The 27622-nt window shown below is 39.1% G+C and overlaps 1 protein-coding gene across 4 annotated transcripts in view; it reads right to left on the bottom strand.

The window, feature by feature from the left end:
• Positions 1–6196: 6196 nt before the first annotated feature.
• The window catches only part of LOC144600214 (uncharacterized), a 38829-nt gene continuing 17403 nt past the window's right edge, over positions 6197–27622 (bottom strand). The window contains exons 2-11 of one of the 4 annotated variants that reach the window (XR_013548101.1): positions 25566–25674; positions 21402–21740; positions 19674–19943; positions 18128–18475; positions 17784–18050; positions 15926–16033; positions 13631–13720; positions 12855–12955; positions 9258–9299; positions 6197–9129 (exon numbers count right to left, since the gene is read on the bottom strand). Coding sequence is in view for 2 of the 4 variants with exons in the window: in XM_078411738.1 (XP_078267864.1) it covers positions 14487–14584; positions 15926–16033; positions 17784–18050; positions 18128–18475; positions 19674–19943; positions 21402–21740; positions 25566–25674 (1539 nt within the window). In the remaining 2 variants the exon portion in view is untranslated. Of the gene's footprint in view, positions 9130–9257; positions 9300–12854; positions 12956–13630; positions 13721–14171; positions 14585–15925; positions 16034–17783; positions 18051–18127; positions 18476–19673; positions 19944–21401; positions 21741–25565; positions 25675–27622 lie in introns of those variants that run through there. The other 3 variants (XR_013548100.1, XM_078411739.1, XM_078411738.1) reach the window with 3 other exon arrangements.

The following is a 27622-nucleotide window of genomic DNA, read 5'->3' on the forward strand; positions in this document are numbered from 1 at the left end:
TGACTCCAGGTGTTGTCTGCACGGAATTTGTACGGTCTCCCTGTGAGTGGGTTTTCTTCAGGTGATCCGGTTTCCTCACACATTCCAAAGATGTATAGGTTTTTAGGTTAAATGGCTTCTGTAAATTGTCCCGAGTGTGTAGGATATAATTAGTGCACAGGTGATCATTGGTCGGTACAGACTTGGTGGATGAATGGCCTGTTTCCACACTGTATTCCTAATCTAATCTAAGCAACGCAACATGACAAACAGTAATGGAATGCTCAATATTCACCAGTAGATGCAATAAATAGTTTGTGACATTATCACTCACAGCAGAGGAACATAAAAAATATGGGCAAGAGTGGGTTATCCAACCCATCAAACCTACGCTGTCATTCATTAAGATCATGACTGATCTTCTCGTTTAGCACAATTTTCTCACATTGTTCCCCTACCTTTAAACTCCCTTTAGGTCCAGAAATTTATCGAACTTTGTTTTGAATGGACACAATGACCATGCCTTGCTATTGAGGGCGTGCAGCGTAGGTTCACTAGGTTAATTCCCGGAATGGCGGGACTGTCGTATGTTGAAAGGCTGGAGCAATTAGGCTTGTATACACTGGAATTTAGAAGGATGAGGGGGGATCTTATTGAAACATATAAGATAATTAGGGGATTGGACACATTAGAGGCAGGAAACATGTTCCCAATGTTGGGGGAGTCCAGAACAAGGGGCCACAGTTTGAGAATAAGGGGTAGGCCATTTAGAACGGAGATGAGGAAGAACTTTTTCAGTCAGAGAGTGGTGAAGGTGTGGAATTCTCTGCCTCAGAAGGCAGTGGAGGCCAGTTCGTTGGATGCTTTCAAGAGAGAGCTGGATAGAGCTCTTAAGGATAGCGGAGTGAGGGGGTATGGGGAGAAGGCAGGAACGGGGTACTGATTGAGAGTGATCAGCCATGATCGCATTGAATGGCGGTGCTGGCTCGAAGGGCTGAATGGCCTACTCCTGCACCTATTGTCTATTGTCTATTGCCTTCATAGACCACCGAGAATTTCAAAGATTTGCTTTAGCCAGTAAATTTTTCTTACCTGAGTTCTAAATAGCCTACTTCTCCTGGTCCACCCACATGGACACTACGGCCATGAAAGCACATCAATGCTTCAGCTTGGAGACATATGGCATGGTAAAAGGCCCTTCAGCTCAACTCATCGATTCTGACCAAGATGCTTCATTTAAACTAATCCCATTTGCTTGCATTTGGCCCATGCGCCTTTAAACTTTTTTCTATGCATGCACCTGTGCAAGTGGCTTATAAATGATGTTATCATACCTGCCTCAACTGGCAGCTCATTCCATATATCCACCACAGGAAAAATGTTGCCCCTCAGTTTCCTATAAAATCTTGCCCCTCTAGCTTAAGCCTATGCCTCTGTTTCTTCATTGCCCTACAGTGGGTAAAAGACTGTGCATTCACCCTATCTATTCCATTCATGATTTTATACACTTCCTCAGGCAAAGGAAATTTGGCAAGTGTTCATTGATTCTTACTAATTGTCAGGATAGGACGCAAAGTGTCCATCTCTCAGTACATTCTCTCTGGTAGGTAGATTGCTGCTTAGATAAGGATAACAAAATTACATGCTGCTCTAGATGTGATCTCATCAAGGCCCTATATAATTGCAGTAAGATCTCCTTTCTCCTGATTTTACACACTCGTACTAAGTGATGTGAGCTAAAGAGTATAGAAGACATATTTGAATTGTCTATTTTTGCTTCTCTCTGTCATGTCTTGCTGGTTTCATGCTCTTTTCCCTTTTTTTTAACATTTAACTTCCTCTTTTTTTTATCATTATCGTGGTTCAGGTTTTCAAAACCAGACATATTTCATATGATCTTTTTCTTTTAACTATTTTTATCCTTTCCATTATTCAGTAAGTTCAGTCAATAATTTCATTATCATTTTCCCTCAGTCAAATGTATTGTAGCTGAATTGTCTCTAGTTTTTAAATGTTCCTATTGCCTCTCCACTTATACCTTCTCCACTTGCCTTGACCCATTCCCCTGTACTAGACCTTGTAGGTGAGAAACATACTGATCAAGAAATTTATTGGTGTACGATACATCAGAAACTTTCTAGTTTCGTTTGGAGATGAGAACATAGAAACAGCCCCATCGAGGACACACCACCCGTTCATACAAGTTCTGTGATATCTCACTTTCACATGTATCCCTACACATTAGGAACATTTTTTTACAGAGGCCAGTTAACCTACAAATGTGCATGTCTTTGAACTGTGGGACGAAACCCACGCAGTCACAGGGAGAATGGGCAAACTCCACACAAATAGCACCCGTGGTCAGGAATGGACCCGACACTTTGGTGCTATGAGGCAGCAGGTCTACCAGCTACACCAATGAGCCGCTCTTTGTTTCATAGGTTATTGCAATACCAGTCCATATCCGGAGAGTTGAGTTCCCCACTCGTACTCCCCCCCAAATCCCCCCAATTATGATGACTTTATGGCAATTGCACATCCCTGTGATTTCTGTCTAAGTCTACTCCACACTGCCCTTCCCACTTGTTAAAGGCCCATGGAATAGTTCCAGTAGTATTATAACACTATTGTTTCATAATTCTAAACAGATATATTATTCCAGGATTTTCTCTCTTCGCTGCGGTGTTCTTCTTGATCAGCACTGTCACTCTTGATTTTCGTCTCTCTGCCATCCAAGAGTATTTAAAACATATCCCTATCCTTTGTTTTCGCCACGTCTTTGTTATTACCACAACATTTGTAATCTTGTGTGATTAATTGTATCATCAAACATGTTAAAATTGCTTCTTGTACTCGTGCACATGTAAACCTATCGTAGACCTTCTTGGATACTTCTGGTTTATAAAAAATATGTTTCTGTGCTATTGCTATTTATCGCACCTAATCCATTTAATACATATTTTCCATTTAATATTACTTTGGTGGCCTTATCTCCCGCCATATTATCTCAACATTTCTCGTCAGCAAGTCTACCTCTACTCTTAGTTTACATAGAAAATAGATGCAGGAGGTGGCCATTCAAGTTTAGAATCCAGCTGTGAAGTCCTTCCATCCTGTCTAGATCCTGCATCCTCAAATGTGGTCTATTACTTCAGGAATTTAAATTTCTCTCTGCTATATCCCTTCATTAATCATTAATAAAGTATATGTTTGTGCTTATAATCCCCCCAAAAAGTTTCAAGTATATGTATTTAATGACTTTAGCCATTGCTTCTTATTTGAAATAGAAATTATCTTTGAAATTACAATAGACTTTGCAGCATTCAACCCATTCAACACCAGCAGCCCATCCTGTGGTCAACACTGGCTCGTTGCAGAGGATTAGATGATGCCGGGCTGTGTTAAAATAGTCACAACTGGGGATAGAAAATGGACAGATAGGGGTTTCATTTTAAAATGAGCAGCCCTCTCCCCGAACCTTATCCCCATTACATTGATGACTGCATCGGTGCTACCTCCTGCACTCATGGTCTTCATCAACTTCACCACCAATTTTCATCCTGCACTCAAATTTACTTGGACCATCTCCGACACATCCCTCCCCTTTCTTGATCTTAGTCTCTATCACAAGAAATAGACTATTGACTGATGACTCCCACAACTATCTTAACTACACTTCTACCCACCCTGCTTCCTGCAAAGTCTCTATCCCCTACTCCCAACTCCTCTGTCTATGCCACACCTGCGCCCAAGATGAGGCGTTCCATACTAGAACATCTGAGATGTCCTCATTCTTTAGGGAACGGGGGTTTCACTTTCCCATCATAAATGAGGCCCTCACTCATGTCTCCTTGGTATCCTGCAGCTCCGCCCTTGGTCCCACTTCCCCTCGTCGTAACAGAGACAGAGTCCCCCTAATCCTTACCCACCACCCCATCAGCCGTCGCATACAACACATAATCCTCCAACCATCTCCAACGGGATCCCACCACTAGCCATATTTTCCCATCTTCACCCCTTTCCACCTTTCGCAGAGACCGTTCCCCCTGCAATTCCCTGGTAACTCATCCTGTAGGAGCCATTTTGCAGTTATTAGTTATTTTTGCTTATTGATATTATTACCTTGTATTCTGCTGTAGTTTGGACACTATAGAGTTAATACAATGCTTACGTGGGCACGTGCGCACCGTTCGGCTGCAGACCAAGAACAATATCTTGGAAAGACCGATAACCAAGATATGTCTGCTACTGGAAGCTGATACTTGACTTAACATGGACTGATAATTTTGTTGATTAACTACTGTAATAGATTAGATGCCAATGCTTTGATTATGTATGGAGTTTTTTTTGGCTCCTTTTTTTGGTGTTAGTAATTGTTGCGCTATACACTTATAACAATTAGGGGCCGGTGTGTAGGAGCCATTTTGCAGTTATTAGTTATTTTTGCTTATTGATATCATTGCCTTGTATTCTGCTGTAGTTTGGACACTATAGAGTTAATGCAATGCTTACGTAGGGGCTGGGCGGAGCCAGAGTATGGGCAGTTGGGTACGTGCTGGCAGAGTGTGTGAGCTGGGAGGTGCTGACAGAGGGTCAGCTAGAAGCTCCGCCAAAAGATTTATCAGCCATGATGTAATCGCCTGTAAGTTTTATTAACTAGAAGATTAATACAAACTGTGTCGAAGTTATATCTGGCAATTCGTAACGATCGCATAGACTGTGGTAAGATATGGAATTTTACCTAGCAATTAATAACCAGTCGATGACAAGAGATATGCCAATATGTTTATTGCACCTTCAAATAAAGACTAACTATTAAACGTCTGGGAGGATTTCTGTTATTAGTTGTTCGAGTTATTACGCTTATCGCTGAACCGGTCTATGCAAGTGGCAGCTTGGGAGCTAATTGAGATAGACGAGAAGCTGGCTGCCACATATCCCTTCCCACCCAAACCACCTTCCCCAGGAACCTCCCCTGCAACCGCAGAAGATGCAACACCTGTCGCTATACTTCCTCCCTCTGTCCAGGGATCCCGACAGTCCTTTCAGGTTAGCCAGAGGTTCACTTGCACCTCCTCCAACCTCATCTACTGTATTCGTTGTTTAAGATGTGGACTCTTTTACATCGGTGAGACCAAACGCAGACTAGGTGATCGTTTCGTGGAACACCTTTCTCAGCCCGCATGAACCAACCTGATCTCCCGGTTGCTGGACATTTCAATTCTCCTTCTCATTCCTACAGACCTTTCTGTCCTAGGTCTCCTCCATTGTCAGAGTAAGGTTAAATACAAATTGGAGGAACAGCATCTCATATTTCGCTTGGGCAGCTTACAGCCCAGTGGTATGAATATTGATTTCTCTCACTTCAGGTAGCCCTGGCATTCCCTCCCTCTTTCCCTCCCACAACCATGTTGCACTCGCTTCTCATTTTCACTCTACAAACAGCTTAAGGTGGCCTGTTTCCTTTATCATCGCTACTTTTTTACGTATCTTTCATTCATTGTTTTTTATCTCTCCACATCACCGTCTATATCTCTCGTTTCCCTTACCCTAACCATTCTGGAGAAGAGTCTTGACCCGAAACATCATCCATTCCTTCTCTCCAGTGATGCTGCCTGTCCCCCTGAGTTGCTCCAGCTTTTTATGTCTATCTTAGGGAGGTTGGAGTTGGGTAGCATTACATTTAAACTAACAAACTACAATTAATTAAAATTAAAGGCACTAATTCCATTATGGCACAAGAACAACAGCTTGAAAGTCAAGACTTCAAAATGTATCATGTTTCATATCCCATTTCTCGTGTTGTAGCCGCGGGAAGTTTTGGACAACCATTTGTTTAAATCTTTCACGGAAGTCTTAATTTAGTGTGGTTAACTCTTGCTCCACTTGAAGTACACACTTGTTTCAAGCAGCTCCCCAACTACTTTTTTGGGGCAAGTAAGAATGGATAATATGTGGCACTGATCAGTACCATCCACATCTTGAGGACAAACTTAGAGACAGCATAATAGCCAAACTAGACAATAGTTACTGTATCTATTGGCAACAATGCACATTTTATTAACAGAATCGGTGGTTAATGTTTATTTTAGAAAAAAATGGATGTTGGGGACAACCCCTTAATTGTTTTTGAAGTGAAGGCTGAAACTATCAGCTAAATTGAGCCTTTATTAGGTAATCATCTAACAATTCTGGAATGATATCACATGAGATATTGCTTGTGTACCTTTAAAATAAACTTGTTTCAGTTGTATGAGTGAGTGCCAGTTCAACTCAGGATAACACCCATCAACTGGCAATGGATGCTGTGAGGTATCTTCTCTGAGAATCCATAAAACCAGAGGGGAAGAAATCAACCCCAATCTAGTAGAAATGTCCAAGGTCGCCAGTTTGGTGGACACTCTGACCAGTCATGCTCATTGTAGAACCCATTGTCTGTTGTTTGTGTGTAGTTCAATAGAACCTATAGCAGGTTTACTGATTTCCATAGCCCAAGTATAAATTACCTTTTTATAATCAGACATAATTAGGAATTAAACATTTCTATTTTATTATTTATAATTTGTGATTGGAAAAGGCCTGGTATCATTTACAGAGAGGCTTGAGAGAAATTGGTGAATTAGTTGCAGAGTAATTCTAATTCCCTGGTCTCTCAGCCATTTCTGTCCTTACTTCATGTAATATCGCTTCACAGCTCCAAATAAACTACAGAAGCAGCAGATGCTACACTCATCTAAATTAAAACTTAAAAGGTGGAACACGGAAGGGGTTACCATTTCAGTGAATATGTTTGTCATAAATATTAGTAATTATAATCATAGGAAATACTGTAATTGGATTGGTAGCAAGATGTGTGCCCGAAAATCCTGATGCATTAAATTTCTCCAAACTTACCACTGCCAGATTGTCTTCAAAAAACCCTTATAGTGAGTACAGTGGTAAAATTGGACAACAGATTCACATATGAAACTTTTACCTTTAGGCTCCAACAGTGATGTACATCTGTGCTCCTTTACCTTTTACAATATGAATATTTCTGATTGTTCATTAAGATATTTTAAGAAGATATTCACTAAGCCAAATAATACTTTGGGTCTTGTTTTCAAATTATAATCTTTTTTATTTCTTGTTGCCAGTAATAAAGAGTTCTCCCACAAATCGTTGGAACTCAGCAGGTCGATCAGTATCTGCTTGGGGGATGGGAAATTGTTGATGTTTGAGGCAGGGCTCTGGAGTCAGAGTTGGACTCGTGGAGCCAGAGCAATTTTAGTGCTGCTGGAACCGGTGTCGGATTCACAAGAAATCAAGGAGTCGGAGGTTTTGGGTAGTGACTCCACAGCCCTGGTTTGAGGCAGAGACCCTGCATCAGGACAGAGTGGAGAAGGAAGATGATATACAGAGGAGAGGAGGAGGGATGAATCAGGGCTTAGTTGATGATGGGTGTACTGAAGAAAGGTGAAAGATGATGGGTAGATGGGGGGAGGAGTGGAGTTGGGATCAGAGGTAGATAGATAAGTAGACAAAGATACAAAAAGGCAGATGAAACCAGATAGGGGGAGGACAGGCCGAAGGTGGAGATATCTGGTGGTGTGACACAAAGGCTACCACTGCTGGACCACATTCCAGATTCCACAGTCTCTTGTGTTTGCAGAATAGTTTAGCATATCTGGTTGATTTATTGACCTTTGAACCAATGCATTGAGGGATAATAGCACCCTCAGGCGAATTTATTTGCAAAAAAGGATAGTTGATCTCTCACATATAATAGCCCACAGAATCCATCACAGAAATCACAGGTATTTCTGTGGATTATAAAATAGAAATCAAACACCAGAGGATGAAGTACAGGATGACTTCATAATTGTTGCATCATATCATATCATATCATCATATCATATCATATACATACAGCCGGAAACAGGCCTTTTCGGCCCTCCAAGTCCGTGCCGCCCAGTGATCCCCGTACATTAACACTATCCTACACCCACTAGGGACATATTTTACATTTACCCAGCCAATTAACCTACATACCTGTACGTCTTTGGAGTGTGGGAGGAAACCGAAGATCTCGGAGTAAACCCACGCAGGTCACGGGGAGAACGTACAAACTCCTTACAGTGCAGCACCTGTAGTCAGGATCGAACCTGAGTCTCCGGCGCTGCATTCGCTGTAAAGCAGCAACTCTACCGCTGCGCTACCGTGCCGCAGTGGGTTAAATTTCTAGTGTTATCTGGAATTTTACTAAATGAACAAATTAGTGATAATTCTTCCCACACATCATGCATTGGGATAGAATAGAGATGGAGCTAAATGATATTGAGTTTCATTTAATTAACTATGAACACAAAGTTATCCTATGTCTCTTGCAACACATATCCAACAATAAAGATAAAGCCAATGTTAAGAGCTTAGGACTTGCAAACCAAGGACTATAGCAGGAATGGTGCAATGTGGAGCGAGTCTATGAAATGATCTTTGTTATTAATTGGTGCATTAGAATATAGAAAACACAATTCAATGGCATGCTACATTGTTTGATTTATGTTGACTATTGTACCCCGGAGACATTAATTTAATCATCAGCAAGATGACAATTACACATTCAAGAATTTATTTTTGATAATGCAGTTATTTGATCTATACATTGCAACTGTAAAAGCTGTGAAAGAGCTGTTGAAGCTATATTAGGCAAGCCAATATGGTTTCTAATGAAAATTTCTATTTTTAATTGATGGCCATTTGAAAAGCCTGCTGCAATCACTATGTTAAATCAGAGGAGGAAAGCTACAGGAGCAAAAAAAAAACAAATTGCTGGAGAACTCAGCGTCAGGTAGCATCTATGGAGGCAGAGGGATAGTCAATGTTTCAGGTTCAGTCCCTGCATTTCGACCATCCTTTTCCCTCACCAGATGCTGCCTGACGCACTGAGTTAACTCAGGCAATTTGGTTTTTGCTCCAGATCCAGCAACTGTAGTCTTTTTTTATTTCCAAAGCTCCAGAACTGTTCGCAGATAAAGTCATCAATTCTTGAACATGTTATATTCCACATATAATTTTTAAACTCTTCCTTTTATCTTCTGTAGCTTATTCATACGTAACTTATGCTACTTGTATGTAGATAACTGATGAATAGTCTTCCTTTGAAATGATCTGCAAAGACAAATTAACCACCGTGAAATGTTATTTTACTTCTACATCAGATAGAAACTTTATAAATTTGTTGAAAATGTTAGCATGGAAAGACAATTAATTTCACTGAGAGGAATCAATCTACTTACAGCATTTGAATATTGTTTGGTGCACTAAATTAGGTTACTGTCCTGTAGTAAATTTCAAACAACACAATTAAAGGATAGCATTGACAACAATAAACTCTATAGATATATCTTTTAACTCATTGCATTTAATCCATCCAGAGATTAATGAGCAAGACACTAACTGTTCACTATATGTGCGAGTCAGAACCAGAAAATGTTCTACACATGTGTTTATGAGCCACATCTCCAATAATGCTAACTCAGCTTGGACAGAAATCAAGGCCTGATTCAAGGACTTCCCCAGCCCTCCCCCTCCCTCCCCCCCCCCCCCTGCCCCACTACCTCGAAGGGTGTTATCCTGAGTTAAGCTGGCACATATACAACTGAAACAAGTTTATTTTGAAAGTATACAAGCAATATCTCATGTGATATCATTCCAGAATTATCAGATGATTTCCTAATAAAGGCTCAATTTAGCTGATAGTTTCAGCCTTTACTTCAAAAACAATTAAGCGGTTGTCCCCAACATCCATTTTTTTCTAAAATAAGCATTAACCACCGCTTCTATTAATAAAAAGTGCGTTGTTGCTAATAGATAACTATTGTCTACTTTGGCTATTATGCTGTCTCTATGTTTGGCCTCAAGATGTGAATAGTACTGGTCAACACCACATATATTATTAATTCTTACTTGCCCCAAAAGGTAGTGGCTAAGCTGCTTGAAACAAGTAGGTACTTCAGATGGAGCAAGAGTTAACCACACTAAATTAAGAATTCCATGAAAGATTTAAGCAAGTGGTTGTCCAAGACTTTCTGCCATTAGAACACGAGAAATGGGATATGAAACATCATACATTTTGAGCTCTTGACTATCAAGCTGTTGTTCTTGTGCCATAATGGAATTACTGCCTTTAATTTTAATTAATTACAGTTTGGTAGTTAAAACGTAATGCTACCCAATTCTGTCCTCCCCAAGCTCATTTTAAAATGAAATCCCTATCTGTCCATGTTCGACATCCAGTTCTGCCTATTTTAACACAGAAATAGTCCAGAGTTGTCCACAGGATGGACTGCTGGTGTTGAATGAGTTGAATGCTGCAAAGCCTAGTTCAAAGATAATTTCTATACCAAATAAGAAGCAATGGCTAAAGTCATTGAATACATGCTGAATATGTTTTATCTTTTTCAATGGATAATAAGCACAACCAGAAACTTTATTAATGATTAATAACGGGATGGAAATTTAAAATTCTGAAGTATTAGACCACATTTAAGGATGCAGGATCTAGACAGCATGGAATGACTGCACAGCTGGGATCTAAACTAATAGGAAGACCTGCCGAGGAGCTGAGGAGATATTTTTAGATAATACTAGACCAAGTGGACCCTTTGGGCCCAAACCTCTCCTCCCCTCCCCTCCCCTCCCTTAAAAATATAACACCGATTTCAATGAAACTTCTTCCATTAGCACCAAAGGGACGGTGAGTAAGGTGGGCCTAAAATTGTCGCACTATTGTGTGCTGTTTTGGTTGCAGTTCAGGAACAAACAAACAAACAAGAGTTTTAGTATATAGATAGATGGCATGAGATAAGGCCACCAAAGTAATATTAAGGGAAAGTATGTATTAAAGGGATTAGGTGTGATAAATAGCAACAGCACAAGAAGTATTTTGTTTATAAACCGGAAGTATCCAAGAAGGTCTATGATATGTTTACATGTATGCAAATACAAGAAGCACTTTTAGCATGTTTGATGATACAATTAATCACACAAGAGTACAATGGTGTGGTGATGACAAAGCCTCAATGAAAAAAAAGGTTGCGGATATGTTTTGAAATGCTCCTGGATGCAGTGTTTGGCAGAGAGAAGAAAAGCAAGAGTGACAGTGTTGATCAAGAAGAACACTGCAGCGAAGAGAGAAAATCCTGGAATAATATATCTGTTTAGAATTATGAAACAATAGTGTAATAATACTACTGGAACTATTCCATGGGCCTTTAACAAGGTGGAAGCATTGTGTGGAGTCTATTTTGACAGAAATCACAGAGATGTGCAATTGCCATACAGTAGTTCTAATGGTGGGATTGTGGGATTGTGGGGGGGGGGGGTAGAGGACGAGTGGGGAACTCAACTCTCCATTGGTGTAGCTGGTAGACCTGCTGCCTCATAGCACCAGGTTCCTAACCTCGAGTGCTATTTGTGTGGTTTGCACGTTCTCCCTGTGACTGCGTGAATGTTGTCCCCCAGCTCAAAGACATGTGCATTTGTACGTTAACTGGCCTCTATATTAAAAAATGTTCCTAATGTGTAGGGAGTAAATATAAAAGTGGGATATCACAGAACTAGTGTGAACGGGTAATCAATGGTCGGTGTGTGGTGGGGCTGTTTCTACGCTGTATCTCCAAACTAAACTAGAAAGTTTCAGATGTCTTGTACACCAATAAATTTCTTGATCAGTATGTTTCTCACCTGAATGAGTCAAGAAAAGTGGAGAAGGTATAAATGGAAAGGCAATGGGAACATCTAGAAAATGCCTAAAAAGTGGAGATATTTCTGCTACTTATTGGATAAATTTGATTGAGGGAAAAGGATAAGGAAATTATTGACATAATTTACTGAATAATGGAAAAGATTAAAATAGTTAAAAGATAAAGATCATATGAAATATGCCATGTTTTGAAAACCTGAACCATGATGATTAAAAGAGGAAGTTAAATGCTAAGAAAAGGAAAAGAGCATGAAACCAGCAAGACATGAAATATAGAAGCAAAAATAGACCATTCAGCTCCTTGTATAAGTTAGTGTCCACTAGATGAGGTGTGATCATTTGGCACCACTTTCCTGCATTAACCCCGTCTTCCTTGATTTTCTTAACAGCTTCATCATGTGGCAGTCAAGAAGATATTTTGCATTAGTCTTCCTTAAAGGATGCTGCTGGGAGTCTCAGTAAAAAAAGATGCAACTGTGTTGAACTCAATCAAAGCAAACAAACCAAATGTCCTGGATTTATTACATTTAGGTTGCTGAGGGAAGCGAGGAAGAAAATTGCAGAAACTCTGGTTATAATTTTCCAAACCTACAGATTTATAAGTAGCGCTGGAGGACTGGAAATTTTCAATTGTTACACTCATGATCAAAAAAAGATTTTAGAGATAATCGTAGAAAAAACTAATTCGACATTTTAAAAAAATATAGATGACTAATTTGGATTTTGATGTACAAAGCATATTTTCCAAATTTGTGAATGACAGCGTAATGAAATACATGAGGAATAGTGTGGAATTTAAGGAGATGCATACAAATGATGGAATGGCAGAGTGGCATCAAAAGTTGGATTTGAGATTTATGTTTGGAGACACTGCTGCAGTAAAAAATGCAGCACAATCTAAAAATGGGATGAGAACATGTTAATACATGTGCAAAGTTCAATGGAAGTGGTTAATTATGCATATGGGACCCAGCGCTTTATAAAGATAAGCATAGAAAACAAGACATGGAAGTTGCAATAAATATTTTTGAAATAATAAAGTTTTATAAAACAATTTGAGTATCATTTTTTTGGAGCTACACATTAGGAAAGCTGTGAAAGCTATGGAAAGGGTGCAGAACAGATTTACCAAAATTATTCCAGAGGTGAGCAACTTTGGTCATTTGCACAGACTGCAAAGCTGGGATATAAACTGAAAATGCTTGAAACACTCAGCAGGTCATGCAGCACCTGTGGAAAGAGAAACAGTTAATGTTTTAGGCCTGGGACCTATAATTTACTGGAAAAGTTGGGGTTATTCTTGTTGGAACAGTGGGGGTTATGAAGAGATCTGATTGAGGTGTTTAAAATCTTGAATGTTTCAGAATTAGTATTGCTTCCATTGATAACATCAGTGAATTGAGTGCTTAAAGTCTGGAATACAATGCTAAGGATAATAATCTCGGCAGGTTCAACAGTAAAATTAAAAATAATAAATCACATTTTTGTTTGGGAAATTGCATATTTCCCACAGCAATTGTGTAATTCCAAATTAAGACCCATTGACGGACTCATATAATAATGCAGAATGGAAGGGGATGGCCACACTGTTAAGTGCCAGTTATTAATTTGATCTTTGAGAACTGTTGTCCACAGTATTCTTTACTCTGAGATAATGGAATTCTTAGATATTTAGTGCTTCCAGAGATGATGGGAAAGTGAAGAAGGAAGAGTAAAAATGGAAAGTGATAATGGAGGATTAAAAATCTATTGATTTTTTTAGATATTTGGAGGTAATTGCAGAACTTTTCTGTGTTCCTGTGGATTTCTTTTATACATGAAAATTAAAAGGGGTAACTATTACAATTGAACACATAATAGAACATTTATAAATGCTCTTTTCTATTTTAAATATTTCAGTGGTACCTTGCACTTGCTATATTTCTTTGCGATTTGAGAAAAGTTGAGATATCTCTTATTTTGACTGAAGAGGATCCTTGCTTTGCTTTTCCAAACCTGTGTGAGCAGAGGTCACATTAAAATTCATTCAGCTTTTCATATATATTTTATGCATTCAAACAAACTCATTTAAAAAAAATCTGTTGTTTTTCAAAGCAGGGAAGACATTATAAAAAGATACAATATCTCCACTGACACCAAAGAGCAAGTCAAGTTGAGTTTATTGTCATGTGCATAAGTACTGTGAGATACAGGTACAACAAAAATCCATTTTGCAGTAGAATCACAGGCACATAAACACAAAGTACACATAAACACAAAGTACACATAAATTACATATTCTACAAGATAGTGAAAAGAAAAAAAAAACACATAAAAAGACAATACAATGGTGTAAAAGTGCACAATTAAAAAACAAGTCCAAGATAGACACAAAATGCTGGAGTAACTCAGCGGGAAAGGCAGCATCTCTGGAAATGCTTCTCTCCAGAGATGCTGCCTGTCCTGCTAAATTACTCCAGTATTTTGTGTCTACCTTTGCTATAATCCAGCATCTGCAATTCTTTCCTACACAAAAAACAAGTCCATGCTAGTAGAAAAGATGGTCCGCAGTGTTCCATTGCAGAGGTAGAATTAGGGTTGTACCAATTGTTTCCAGAACCCGATTGTTGTAGAAAGTTGCTGTTTCTTAACCGGGTGTGTGGAATTTCAGACTGCTGTACCTCCTACCCAATGGTAGCTGCGAGAAGAGGGCATGGCTTTGATGGTGGAAATTCTCGATGACAGATTTTACCTTCTTGAGGCAGTCTCTCAGTAGATGTTTTCAAAGGTGGGGAGGGCTGTGCCCTTGATGAATTGTGTCGAACCTCTCAGCCTCTTGCATTCCTCTGCCAGGCCATGATGCGACCAATTGGGTAGTTTCTGCAGTACATTGCAGAGATTTAGTCATTCAGCACGGAAGCAGGCTCTTTGGCCCTACTCGTCCATGCCAATCAAGATGCCCCATGTAAGCTAGTATCATTTGCCCACGTATTTATCGATATGCCAAATCTCTTTGAACTTTTAAAGAAGTAGAGGTACTAGGGCACCATCTTCAAGATTATATCTATGTGCTGAGCCCAGGTTGGGTTATAGAGTCATACAGCATGGAATCAGGGTCTTCGGTCCAACTTGCCCATGTGGAACAAGATGCTCCATCTACAATGGTCGCACCTGCCTGCATTAGGCCAAATCCCCCTAAACCTTTCCTGTCCATGTACATGTCCAAATGTCTTTTAAATATTGCTAAAGTATCTGCCTCAACTACGTCCACTGGCAGCTCGTTCCATATGCCCACCATCCTGTGTGTTAAAAGTTTCCCCTCATGTTCTTATTAAATCTTTCCCCTTTCACCTTAACCTATGTCCTCTGGTTCTCGATTCCCCAACTCTGGGTAATAGATGTGCATCTATCCAATTCCGTAATGATCTTATACACCTCTGCAAGATCACCCCTCATCCTCTTCCGCTCCAAAGAATAAAGTCTTAGCCTGCCCAACCTCTTCCTATAACTCAGGCCTCAAGTCCTGGCAATACCCTCGTAAATCTTCTGTGCACTCTTTCCAGTTCAATAACATCTTTCCTTTGGCAGGGTGACCAAAGGTGAACAATACTTGAGTTGGCTTCACCAACGTTTTGTACAACTGTAACATTCCAACTTCTATACTCTATATCATGACTGATGAAGGCCAAATGTGCCAAAGGCCTACTTGACTACCTTATTTAATTGTGACGCTACTTTCAAGGAACTAGTCCCTGCATTCCTAGATCCCCCTGCTCTACAACATCCCAGCAAGCATGTGCATATTAGTGTGTGGCGGCTTGGGTCCTGGAGTGCATAATTTCCTTCCAAAAGCTAGATGTCTTGCAAGGTTACAAGATCAGCTACCAAAGGAATTGCTTCTACCATTACCTCAAAACTCGCCTTCCTGCCTAAGTCTTTGATCAACCAATCTAATTTATGGCTCACTACTGTACGCCTTGGAATATTCTGTAAGCAAAAAGATCAAGTGCACATTTGTCAATTTTCATATCACCATCTACAGCAGAGTAATTTCCAAACTTTTGGTCTTTCAGGAAATATTGTCCGCAGAAAATAATTGGGGTGTTATAAATCTCGGCATATATTTATCTAATTTTTGTGCACTTTAGTAAAATTTGATACCGAGATATAATTGCCACCACCAATTTTTTAACACATGCGGTGTTAAGGTTTCTGACTTACCTGAAACCTTGCGCTTTCTTAGGCATAATATTAGCGGCAGCATAATGATGATTAGTAGAGCCACACATCCGATAATAATCACATTTGTGTGTTTGAAAGTGTAATCATCTGTCAGAACAATAAGCAAAAGTTTAACCTTTAGTTCACAGAATGGTTACCCAGTAACTCAGTAGATAATGCCATTAACTGATTTTTTTTCTAAGATAAACATAATAGTGGATCAGGGCTTAAACTCATGAATTAATTTACCACTTGGAAAGGTTGGAGTTTTATAACGGCTTTCAGTTAAGAAAAGGGAAATAAATCAGAGTGCTGTAGTTCCTGGTTTCAAACGGGATGCTGGTAATCCACAAGATCATAAGAAATAGAAACAGTTAGCTTCATGGAGTCTCAAGCCTCCCTTACCAAGTGAGCCGTGCCAACCATGGTCTCATCATGGATTTTGATTGCCTGAGGATGTTTTTGTGAGCAAGGGGGAGAGAGCGACGGCCGAGGAAGAGCAGGAGCGAGAGCAAGACCACGAGCGTGCAAGAAAGAATGAGGGCATGAGAGAAAGTGAATGAGAGCACGAGAGCGGGATGATAGGTTGTTTATGCACATTTAATTTTCTGCAATTAAATATAAAAGTCTTCCTCTGTCAAGTTTCAGTGAAAGGGATCAACAATGGATTGTACCTTAGCCTATTGAAGTGCACAAAGACTTTGTCATCTGTGCACTTTCACTCAATGATTGAGCTTGCCATCAGTTAATGGAGCCACATAAGTTAAATATACAAAGACAGTAAGAAATTCTTCAAGTATGTCACTTCCTTCATTTTTAATCTTCATCACATTTTCTTTTAATTCTATACCAACTTTAACTTCCTTAACCAACTCACTTCATATGTTTGCAAACGCCTTTATTTAATTAAAAAATGCTAGTTTAAGTTATGATCACTCATCCAGGATCCAGGATAGATTTTCTGAAAAGTCAGACAATTATATAAAATGCATGCAATCATGTTAGAATTCAGTGCACTTAGATGTTTTATTGAGTGCAGTTCAAAGACAAAATGTTCTTAAACTAAAAACATAGGAAATGCTTACAGAATTAAAAAAACAATTTTTTTTTAATACTATGTCAAACAAGTTATCTCCTTGTTAAATTCAATTTCATAATATACCATGGTGAATTAAGTCAATGAGACACCTTTTTCTATCAGTCCAACCAGTTATCCTCGAACTAATCAATCCCAATCTTATGGTCCACCATTTAATTACTTCCTGACAAAATATCCTAGCCAGCTATTAACTGCTAATCTGTCCCAAATGATTATCCTCTTGTCAACAACTCCCCTTACAATCATTTGCAACCAGATTGTATCGTCATTATTCATGGATTATAGACACGTTAGTCTAGATTTTGAGAGATAATAAGAGGCCGACTCGGGAGCTCCATGTCGCGCGCGGAGAGTTTCAACTGTCCCGACACGGGAGTTTCGATCATCCCGACGCGAGGGCTTCGGACCGTTGGCTGCAGGGGCTTTGATTGGTGGCCCCGACTGCGGATGGTTCAACAGCCCCGACCGCGGGAGAACAAGGAGGAAGATGATTGAACTTTATTACCTTCCATCTCAGTGATGAATGTGGAATCCGCTGTGGTGGATGTTTATGTTAAATTTTATTTTATGTGGCTGTGTGTCTTGTTGCTTTTCACTTAGTATGGCTGTATGGTAACTCAAATTTCACTGACAATAAACAGATCTTAAAATCTTGAAATCTTAATAAAGTGCACAATTGGATATGAAATGGCAGTTGGTAATAAACAAGTGTCAAGTACATTTTGTGGAAGTCACAAAGAGCAAGAACTGAGTACTTACTGGAAACCTTCTGATATCGAACTAAATGTTGTGGAGTGTTTTGATGAAACAAAACACACGTCCAGATTCTTGAGTCTCTATCTGCTTTCTGAGTAATCAGCTGCAAAAATTTCTCTTCTGGCTCTCCACCTTTAAAAAATTTCTCTTCAACAGTTTTACCTTCACTGTTGATCCACACAAGTCTCATTGATTCAGTGACCTCAGAAACAGAGCAGGTCAGAGTAACATTGTCTCCTTCAGTCATTGCATCCGACGGTTCAGCAGTGACTGAGGAAACAAAACAAACCATTTAGATTTTAAATACTGATTTTTTTAACTGAAAAAAATAGTACTTTGTTTCTTACCTTTAACAGTGATTAATTTAATGGTCACATATTTATTTGAACCCAAAGAACACGAATAAACTCCTGCATCTTCAAAAAGCACTGGGGCAATCCTCACATTGAACTCTAAGCCATTAAAGTTTGCCGTTATAGGTACCAGTCGATTCCCAAAATGGGTCCTGTTCACATTGATGGGCATAAATCTTGACACGGATACTATTTCTTTCTCTTGACTTTGAAGATGAGATGATTTCCATGTCCATGCAGCGTGATCAGGGTAAATAATATTGTAATAATCAAAGCAAATCAGCCGGAGTTCACTGTGATCTGTAGCTGGGCGATACAGTAGGTAACTCTTAAGATTTAAATCTGCAAAAATTGAATAATATGTTACAATTTAATAGTGGATGAGATGGAGAAAAAGAAGGATTAATCCTACCACAGTGTTTTCTCTATTTTTAATCAAGGCTTAATTTTATCAATTATTGAAACATCACAATCATAAAATTGGAAAAGCTAGAAAAATTCCTTGGAAATTAAACACTTCATCCCTGAGCATCTTCTCCAAATCCCTGTGTTTGGTAGATTATTTCTTTGTTGTAACAATGCTTCTTGGCAATAAATCTTATATCGTTGGAAAGCCTGTTTATTTCCCTTTTAAATGGTGCCACATTTGTAAGGAACATGCATTTGTGGGATGAGCAGCAGAGCTGAGTATATGGGTTGCGCCCATGAAAAATTTGCCAAACCTTCTCTGCCAATGCCAAACAGCTTATTCTGCTGTTGCTATTGACTCTTGTTTTGAGCTTCTGGTACCCCCAGGTGCTGACAATCAGGTGCCTGATTGGCACCTGATTGGCAGCATCTGTGAGCATGGGCCCTGCTACAGTGGTCAGTAGGTGTCTGCTCCAAGAATCGGCATGCCACATTTGACTGATCTGGATATGGCCCGTGCGATAGGGCAACTTCAAGCTGGTGTTCAGCAAAACCAAGTTGTCTTTTCTCCAAGCTGTCTTTTCTCCTTGTGTTTTATGTGCAATATAACTACTTCAGTAACAATTGTAGCATTTTAACATCAAAAGGCCTTTTAGTTATTTAATGTCTACTTCTCTATATTTACACAAGTAAATACTTTTACTATCAAAGCTACCCTTTTAGCTTGTTTTGCTCCTTTCCCTCAAATCCCACTCCCTGGCTCTGCTTCCTGCCATAAGTCAATTCCTCTTATTTTATTTTATTAATTATCACCCACCATCTTTGTTTCCATTTCCACTATTTGTATCCTTTCCTTTCCTGTTCATGGCTAGTGATACTCACTTTTCTCCTTTTACCCGGGGGCCCTATTTCCCATTGAATACAAATTTTAAGCCAGTGTATCCAACAGGAACTTGGTTAGAATGATCATTGAGAGGAGATCTGTTATTGTTCACTGCTGTTATGAACACTGGGCCCCCAACATGCTGACTGTCACTGGAATGTGCTCATGATTACTTGTGCTACATATATCACTTCATCTTAAATGCAACTTGTAACTCTTTAATATGCATTCCGAGGTAATTGTGCTTACATGAGGACACAGAAAAATCTGTCCGTGCTTTGTGAATAATGGATCCATTTCCTTGTACTTCACAAGCATACATCTCTTTATCCTCTACTGTAACATGTTTAATTATCAGATAGATTGTATGATTTAGTTGGATTTGATCAATGTTCCTTCTGTTCTGCTGAGATGCATCTATTTGTTTCCAATGAAGACTGACAGTATCAGATGGTTTGGAGATGGTACAACTGAGTGTGACATCACTGCCAACCATAGGCTGCCGTGGGTTTGATTCAACTGTGAAAGACAGATTAAACAGTGAGAATTGTAGCATGTAAATACAATGAATCGGTTAAAATCAACCCCAGGATGTGCCCATTATCAATGTTCACACTTAAAATGTCAACACAGATTACACAAGCGTTTTAGCCATAGATTAACACAATGGAGCCAAAAAATCTTGATTTATTAAGCAGAGGGGAGCGCAGAACCAATGACCTTTTCCGCTGAATCTGGTGGACTGTCACGATTCAGTCTACAGTTACAAGGGTTGAATGACATTTGTTGTGTCACCATTACAGTGGGCAGGTGTTTGAGCAGAGGATGTGCTAGAAATGTAGACCTATATCTCTGGACATGGAGAAAATATCTGTTCCCAATTTGCTGGCACACTTCACTAAGGCCAACCAACACATGCACTTTAGTCCACATTAGGGGTGAGCACTGCCTCAAAGTTATTTAAACATGTGCTCCTCAGAGGACCCAAAGCATTCAGCCTCATGGGGAACGTATTTTAAGGAGAGACGTGTTGTCAACATGCCCACACTGACATTTTAGTCGCAACTACAATATTGTCAGTAATAATTAAATCTTGCAATTGGTTGAGCTGAAGCAGAATGCTCTGGTGCTCCAATCTATTCAATATTATTCTTTTGCTATACATTATTCATAATGAGTGCTCCTAAAATGTAACTAAATTGAATGAAACATTGCAGATGCTGGAATCTGTAATAAAAACAAAATCAACTGAAAAATAACAAGCAGGTGAGGCTGAATCTATGGAAAGTGAAACGAGAATTACTTTTCAGGTAATTACTGATAGATCGAAATGCCTAATAACTTGAAATGTGAACCCCATTGTTTCCAATAGCTGTTCGTATCTGGTGCCAACTCAGGAGCAATGGTCCCAGGACAGAACAATACGGATTTCAACAACAGTTTGGAACTGTAAATCATCCTTGCTGGTTTAGAATAATTCAATAAACATAGATTTTCACAGTTCAGTAACTTCCTTTCTTGTCAGAACTTATTACCTTTTTTTTTTAAGGTTGTTGAAGAATACAAGATCAATAATGCCTTAACTTCTGCAGTATATCTAGCAGGCACAATTAGAACAATAAAGAACTGTGACACTGGCCAAGCTTATCCTTATCCTATTATTCTTTGCTTAAATTAGAACAGATGCTCTATTTTCCATATCAAAGTTCAATCAATCAGAAAATGAGTGCGTCAGTTTGGAGACAATAATTCCTTCTTTATATTGTTCTTGGTTTGCTATTTCTCATGAAATTACATACCTGTTATTGCTCCTTCCGCTTATTTCAGCAAAATTCAAGGACAAATCTTTCTCCTGGTTGTTTCAATGAGATATTCACTCTGCACAGTTACATACATTAGACATGACTGGCAATTCCTTGATGTTAAATTAGCAATTTGTTACAAAATCATTATCTTTTCAAAATGTTGTCCACTCACCTTTAATCCCAAACATTTCATACCATTTCAACATTTTATTTTTCGGGTGTGTTTGAGTCAAAATGAACATTCCGGCAAGTTTAAATGTGGGTTTTCTAATTTTCAGATTTAGAGTAGCATAATCCCATTTGATTTTCTTTTGCAAATAATTGTTGAGATGCTCACTCCACTGCGCACTCCAAGAACCCGAATCATCTTTGCTTAATGTAACCAACTGTTGAATTTCTTGTCCTGAATGTGGTTTCCATTCCCAGACAACAGATCTGTTTTCAGGAATATCTGGTCCTTCTAAAACAATGTCACCTCTCTTATCCAAAAAGTAAATAGGATTTGGGTTGTCTGGTGAAAAAAGGAACCATATCAACAATTTGATAACAGACTGCAACTGCTCGTGTTCTCGTGTCTGGAATTATTAACAATTATGATTTTCTTAGTTATACTTTTATAATTAACAAATGGCATCACCGTGACTCCAGGCTTTACTACAGAGAAAATCAGAACATTTTCAATACAAATTTGATATATGGTTTACCAGAGTCATTACATCATACATTAATGCAACAAGACAATTAAAATGAAAGAGGGAAATTACTAAGTAAGAGGTTACAGAAAGTAAAGGCTACAAATTTCCCACTGATTCTTGCACAAGAATGGGCAGTACAAAGACAGCCAGGAACAGGCAGAAGAAAATTGATGTAGAAATAGTTATGCTAAATCTCCTCTTTGTTGTCACATGATGTCCCTTCCCCAAAGTAGGTGCAAATCAAACCGTTCTTGTTCCCTTATCCCTGATCAATAAAGATGCCATGATACTAGGTCTATATAACTGACCTCCAGTCACTTTCCAATAAGTATTTTTTTCTTATGAAGATGACAACTATGGGCATATGGGAAGATGCACATACAAGTAATATATACTTGGTCTCTGGTATCATGATTCACATCATTCAGGCAAAAGCTTGCAACTGCCTGCGAATAAACTGCAATTTCACCTTTGAATAATCGCGTGCCTTCAGTCCAGTGATAGCAATAGAATAGCACTGACACTCAACAGTTGGACAGCATGGAAACAGCCCCTTCACCCACACCAACCAAAATGCCCCATCTATTCTGGTCCTACCTGCCTGCATTTGGCCCATATATCCCTCTAAACCTATCCTGTCCGTGTACTAAGAACAGCAAAATCTGACTCTACGTACACTGGATTTGAGGACAATAATCCCACTTGAATACTGCAAAAGCCAATGCCAGTCATGCGTTGGGTACTATGTTTAATCAAATCATGTACCCGCTATTAGAAAATAAGTAAGATCTATTTTGATGTTTTCCATGGGTTTAAGAAATCAATTCTCACCCAAAACTTGATGCAGAGTATATGAAAACTCTAGGTTATGTACTAGAGTTTCTTGACTGATGTTGTACATTATCCACATTCTTGATTAGTACGGGTGTCAGGGGTTATGGGAAGAAGGCAGAAGAGTGGGGTTCAGAAGGATAGATCAGACATGAATGAATGGCAGAGGAGACTTAATGGGTCAAATGGCCTAGTTCTACTCCTATCACTTATGAACTTATTTTGAACGAACACATCACAGAGAACATGTATAATTCCACTGTTTATCCTATTTATGAACATCCTCTGCACTTATTCAAGTAATCTTTTAAGCTTATCTTTTTTTTTACCCTTCTGCTCAAAGCCAGCTTCCCCTAGAGTATAAATTGGTATTTTCCCTTCCTACTCCACGTGGTAGCAAATCCACACATTCTAAATGTATTCTGGCAGCAAATATAGCTCCTGGATTCTTTATTAAAATTATTGGTACATTTCTCTCTCTTACCTGTTCTCTCCCCCACCACCCTCTTTTGAATTCATGCAAAGATGCAAAAATCTTTTCTCTGCTTTTTCCATTCAGCAACTAATTTAAAGGCACAATTGTTCACCTTCCAGATTTTTCTATTCCCAAGCCTATCAGAACACGATGTTCTGAACTTCTCTGAATAAAATGCCTTGATGTCAATCATACAGAATTAATCTCAATATTTGAACATTTCATTAACATTTAACCAGGTTTTAACATTTAATATGTTATAAAATATTTTAAAATTAGGACCAATCTGTAAGGCTACTGAAACAGTACAACATTTTGAAATACGCCTCCTCTCTGTGATGGAATCTCAACATCAAAAGTCAATGGATAAGTTAGTATCTCAAGAGACTAAGAAATGTGGGAAATGTAGTTGAAGAGCAGAAAGGAACATGATGGCTGTTTCATTTCAAACCGTTACTTTGGATCTATCTTCACTGAGGAAGATACACACAATCTCCCAAATGTTCTAGGGGCCGGAGAACCTAGGGTGATGGAAGAACTGATGGAAATCCACATTAGGCAGGAAATAGTTTTGGGTAGACTGATGGGACTGAAGGCTGATAAATCCCCAGGGCCTGATGGTCTGCATCCCAGGGTACTTAAGGAGGTGGCTCTAGAAATAGTGGAAGCATTGGAGATCATTTTTCAAAGTTCTATAGATTCAGGATCAGTTCCTGTGGATTGGAGGATAGCAAATGTTATCCCACTTTTTAAGAAAGGAGGGAGAGAGAAAACGGGTAATTATAGACCAGTCAGTCTGACATCAGTGGTGGGGAAGATGCTGGAGTCAATTATAAAAGACGAAATTGTTGAGCATTTGGATAGCAGTAACAGGATCATTCCGAGTCAGCATGGATTTACGAAGGGGAAATCATGCTTGACAAATCTACTGGAAAAACATTTTGAGGATGTAACTAGGAAAATTGACAGGGGAGTCAGTGGATGTGGTGTACCTCGACTTTCAGAAAGCCTTTGACAAGGTCCCACATAGGAGATTAGTGGGCAAAATTAGAGCACATGGTATTGGGGGTAGGGTACTGACATGGATAGAAAATTGGTTGACAGACAGAAAGCAAAGAGTGGGGATAAATGGGTCCCTTTCGGAATGGCAGGCAGTGACCAGTGGGGTACCGCAAGGTTCGGTGCTGGGACCCCAGCTATTTACGATATACATTAATGACTTAGATGAAGGGATTAAAAGTACCATTAGCAAATTTGCAGATGATACTAAGCTGGGGGGTAGTGTGAATTGTGAGGAAGATGCAATAAGGCTGCAGGGTGACTTGGACAGGTTGTGTGAGTGGGCGGATACATGGCAGATGCAGTTTAATGTAGATAAGTGTGAGGTTATTCACTTTGGAAGTAAGAATAGAAAGGCAGATTATTATCTGAATGGTGTCAAGTTAGGAAGAGGGGATGTTCAACGAGATCTGGGTGTCCTAGTGCATCAGTCATTGAAAGGAAGCATGCAGGTACAGCAGGCAGTGAAGAAAGCCAATGGAATGTTGGCCTTCATAACAAGAGGAGTTGAGTATAGGAGCAAAGAGGTCCTTCTACAGTTGTACCGGGCCCTGGTGAGACCGCACCTGGAGTACTGTGTGCAGTTTTGGTCTCCAAATTTGAGGAAGGATATTCTTGCTATTGAGGGCGTGCAGCGTAGGTTCACTAGGTTAATTCCCGGAATGGCGGGACTGTCGTATGTTGAAAGGCTGGAGCAATTAGGCTTGTATACACTGGAATTTAGAAGGATGAGGGGGGATCTTATTGAAACATATAAGATAATTAGGGGATTAGGGGATTGGACACATTAGAGGCAGGAAACATGTTCCCAATGTTGGGGGAGTCCAGAACAAGGGGCCACAGTTTAAGAATAAGGCCATTTAGAACGGAGATGAGGAAGAACTTTTTCAGTCAGAGAGTGGTGAAGGTGTGGAATTCTCTGCCTCAGAAGGCAGTGGAGGCCAGTTCGTTGGATGCTTTCAAGAGAGAGCTGGATAGAGCTCTTAAGGATAGCGGAGTGAGGGGGTATGGGGAGAAGGCAGGAACGGGGTACTGATTGAGAGTGATCCGCCATGATCGCATTGAATGGCGGTGCTGGCTCGAAGGGCTGAATGGCCTACTCCTGCACCTATTGTCTATTGTTGTTCCACTGTTGAAGCCTGAAGAACACATCTTGTTTAAGAGACAGGTACGTGGAAACAAAGACCTTGCATATTTTCTAATAACAAGGTACGATTTGGTTAAATATGCCGATGTAAAACAACATGCAAGTGATTGGTGGATATAAGGCACTTACTTTGAGTGAAAGTAGATGGGAATAGAAAAACAGAGACACTGAATATCAAACCAGCAGGCATTTTGCAGAAGTAAAATTGTAGCTTCATTGGCAGATTCAGTTTCATTCCCTGCAGGAAGTATACAAGTAATATTGAAGTATTTTAATTCAAGGAAAACTGGTGCCAGTAGTCACAAAACGAGGAGTTAATCCATTGGGTAAAAGTCCTAAGAAACCAGAACATCAATAATCCAAAAACTTAGATTTATAGACTGCTTTTAAATTCAATGAAAAACAAACATTAATCTCAAGGTTGTGGCATTGAGGTGGGGATGGAATTTACAAAATGCCATATGTTTTTAAATTTTAAAAATCCTTATATTGGAAATAGGATATAAAACCAGAAAATGTAGTACATTATCAGCAGGACGGCCAATGTCTGTGGAAATAAAAAAGGGGAGGGATGGAAAGAACAAAGGTAATGTTTCTGTTAAGATGGAGACCACGAAAATCTAACTTACACGAGAGCTTGTTAATCACCACAGATCATAGAGAAGGTACATAGAAACGGAAAGGAACAAGAACAGAGGTTAAAGAACAAGGTTTCTGAAACTAAGATGCAGAAGACCACAGTTCCTGGAAACCTGGAAAAAAAGAACACACAAAGTATTCAAATGTCAGCGGATTCACTAAGACAGAAAAACTGACAGAGTGGCAGAAACTGACAGAATTTATTACGTTAATGATTAAGTGTTTGACAGAAAGCATAAAAGGTAACTGAGGATTAGTAAATCAAGACTAATCAAGAAAAATGGGAAAAAATGAAAATTAAAGTTGATGTTATGGACTGCAAAATATTCATAAACACAATAGACAAATTGATGACAAAAAAAAGGTTCTAACTGCTATTCTGGGTCTGTTGTTGAACTGTTAGGAACTAAATATTACATTTTGAAAGAAAGAATAAAATATGATACATGATTAGTAAGCTAGAGGGCTGAAAGAATTTTCAAATTCAGAAAAGAATGAATTAAAATTTATATGACAATAAAATGAAATCAGCAAGAAATATAGAAACTGACTTTTGCCTCGACATAAAAAAGCAGAGGGAAATTAAACGATTGGAATGAATGGAGTTTAACAAACAACCATTTCCCTATGTGTAACTGTGACTACAGCCACTGGAGTGTGTCCTTCACCAATCCCAATTGATTTCTGTTTTAAACAAACTTTTGTCTCTCAAGATTAAATAGTTTGATGTCAAATGCATATATAAAAACACGCACTTCCTAAATTCTTCCAAAAACATTATAAGGTGATGACTCATATCTGTTCAATTAATGTAATGAGTAAACAAGTCTCATCAGTTTGAAGGAAGGCAAGACTCAAGGCACTGTCTAAACCAGAGCAAGTCCCTTCATCACCAAAGGACCAGAGACCTCAGCAACACTTACAAACCTTTATCCTGCACCAAATACCACCCTTACTTCAGAGAGCAGCTTCGACCCAAGCCTTTTCAGCTGCTACATTAATGTCACTCCATCCATGGCATCAGATTAGGGGTGTGCACTTATGAATTCACAATTCTATTCACAAGCCTAGGGAAGATTATTCTGCCCATGCAAACATGCAGCAAGATCATGCACTCACAGGCTGATGATGGACAAATAAATCTCATGTCACACAAATACGAAGCAATAAACATCTACCACAAAAAAAAAAAATCTAACTGCCACCACTGACAACAACATGCCTCTACCATCAACCTGTTAAAGGTCACCACTGACTAAAAAGTCAACTGAATCATAGAATATAGAAATGTACACTACTACTCCTTTAGCTTAATTGGTTGCAAAACCACTAATTCCTTACCTCACCATTCTGGAATATATTCACCAAAGAAATTGCAGCGGTTCAAGAGGTCATTTACCACCACTTTCTCGAGGACAATCTTTGATGTTCAATTAATGCTGCCTTGCCAAAAATAAATTTCAAAAATGTAATTTCACTTCGTACAATGAAGATGCCTTCATAAGAATATAAAAACTAGTAATATGAATTTGCCATATGTCCCTTTG

The sequence above is a fragment of the Rhinoraja longicauda genome, chromosome 14 (genome assembly GCF_053455715.1).
Source record: "Rhinoraja longicauda isolate Sanriku21f chromosome 14, sRhiLon1.1, whole genome shotgun sequence".
NCBI classification, from domain to species: Eukaryota; Metazoa; Chordata; class Chondrichthyes; order Rajiformes; family Arhynchobatidae; genus Rhinoraja; species Rhinoraja longicauda.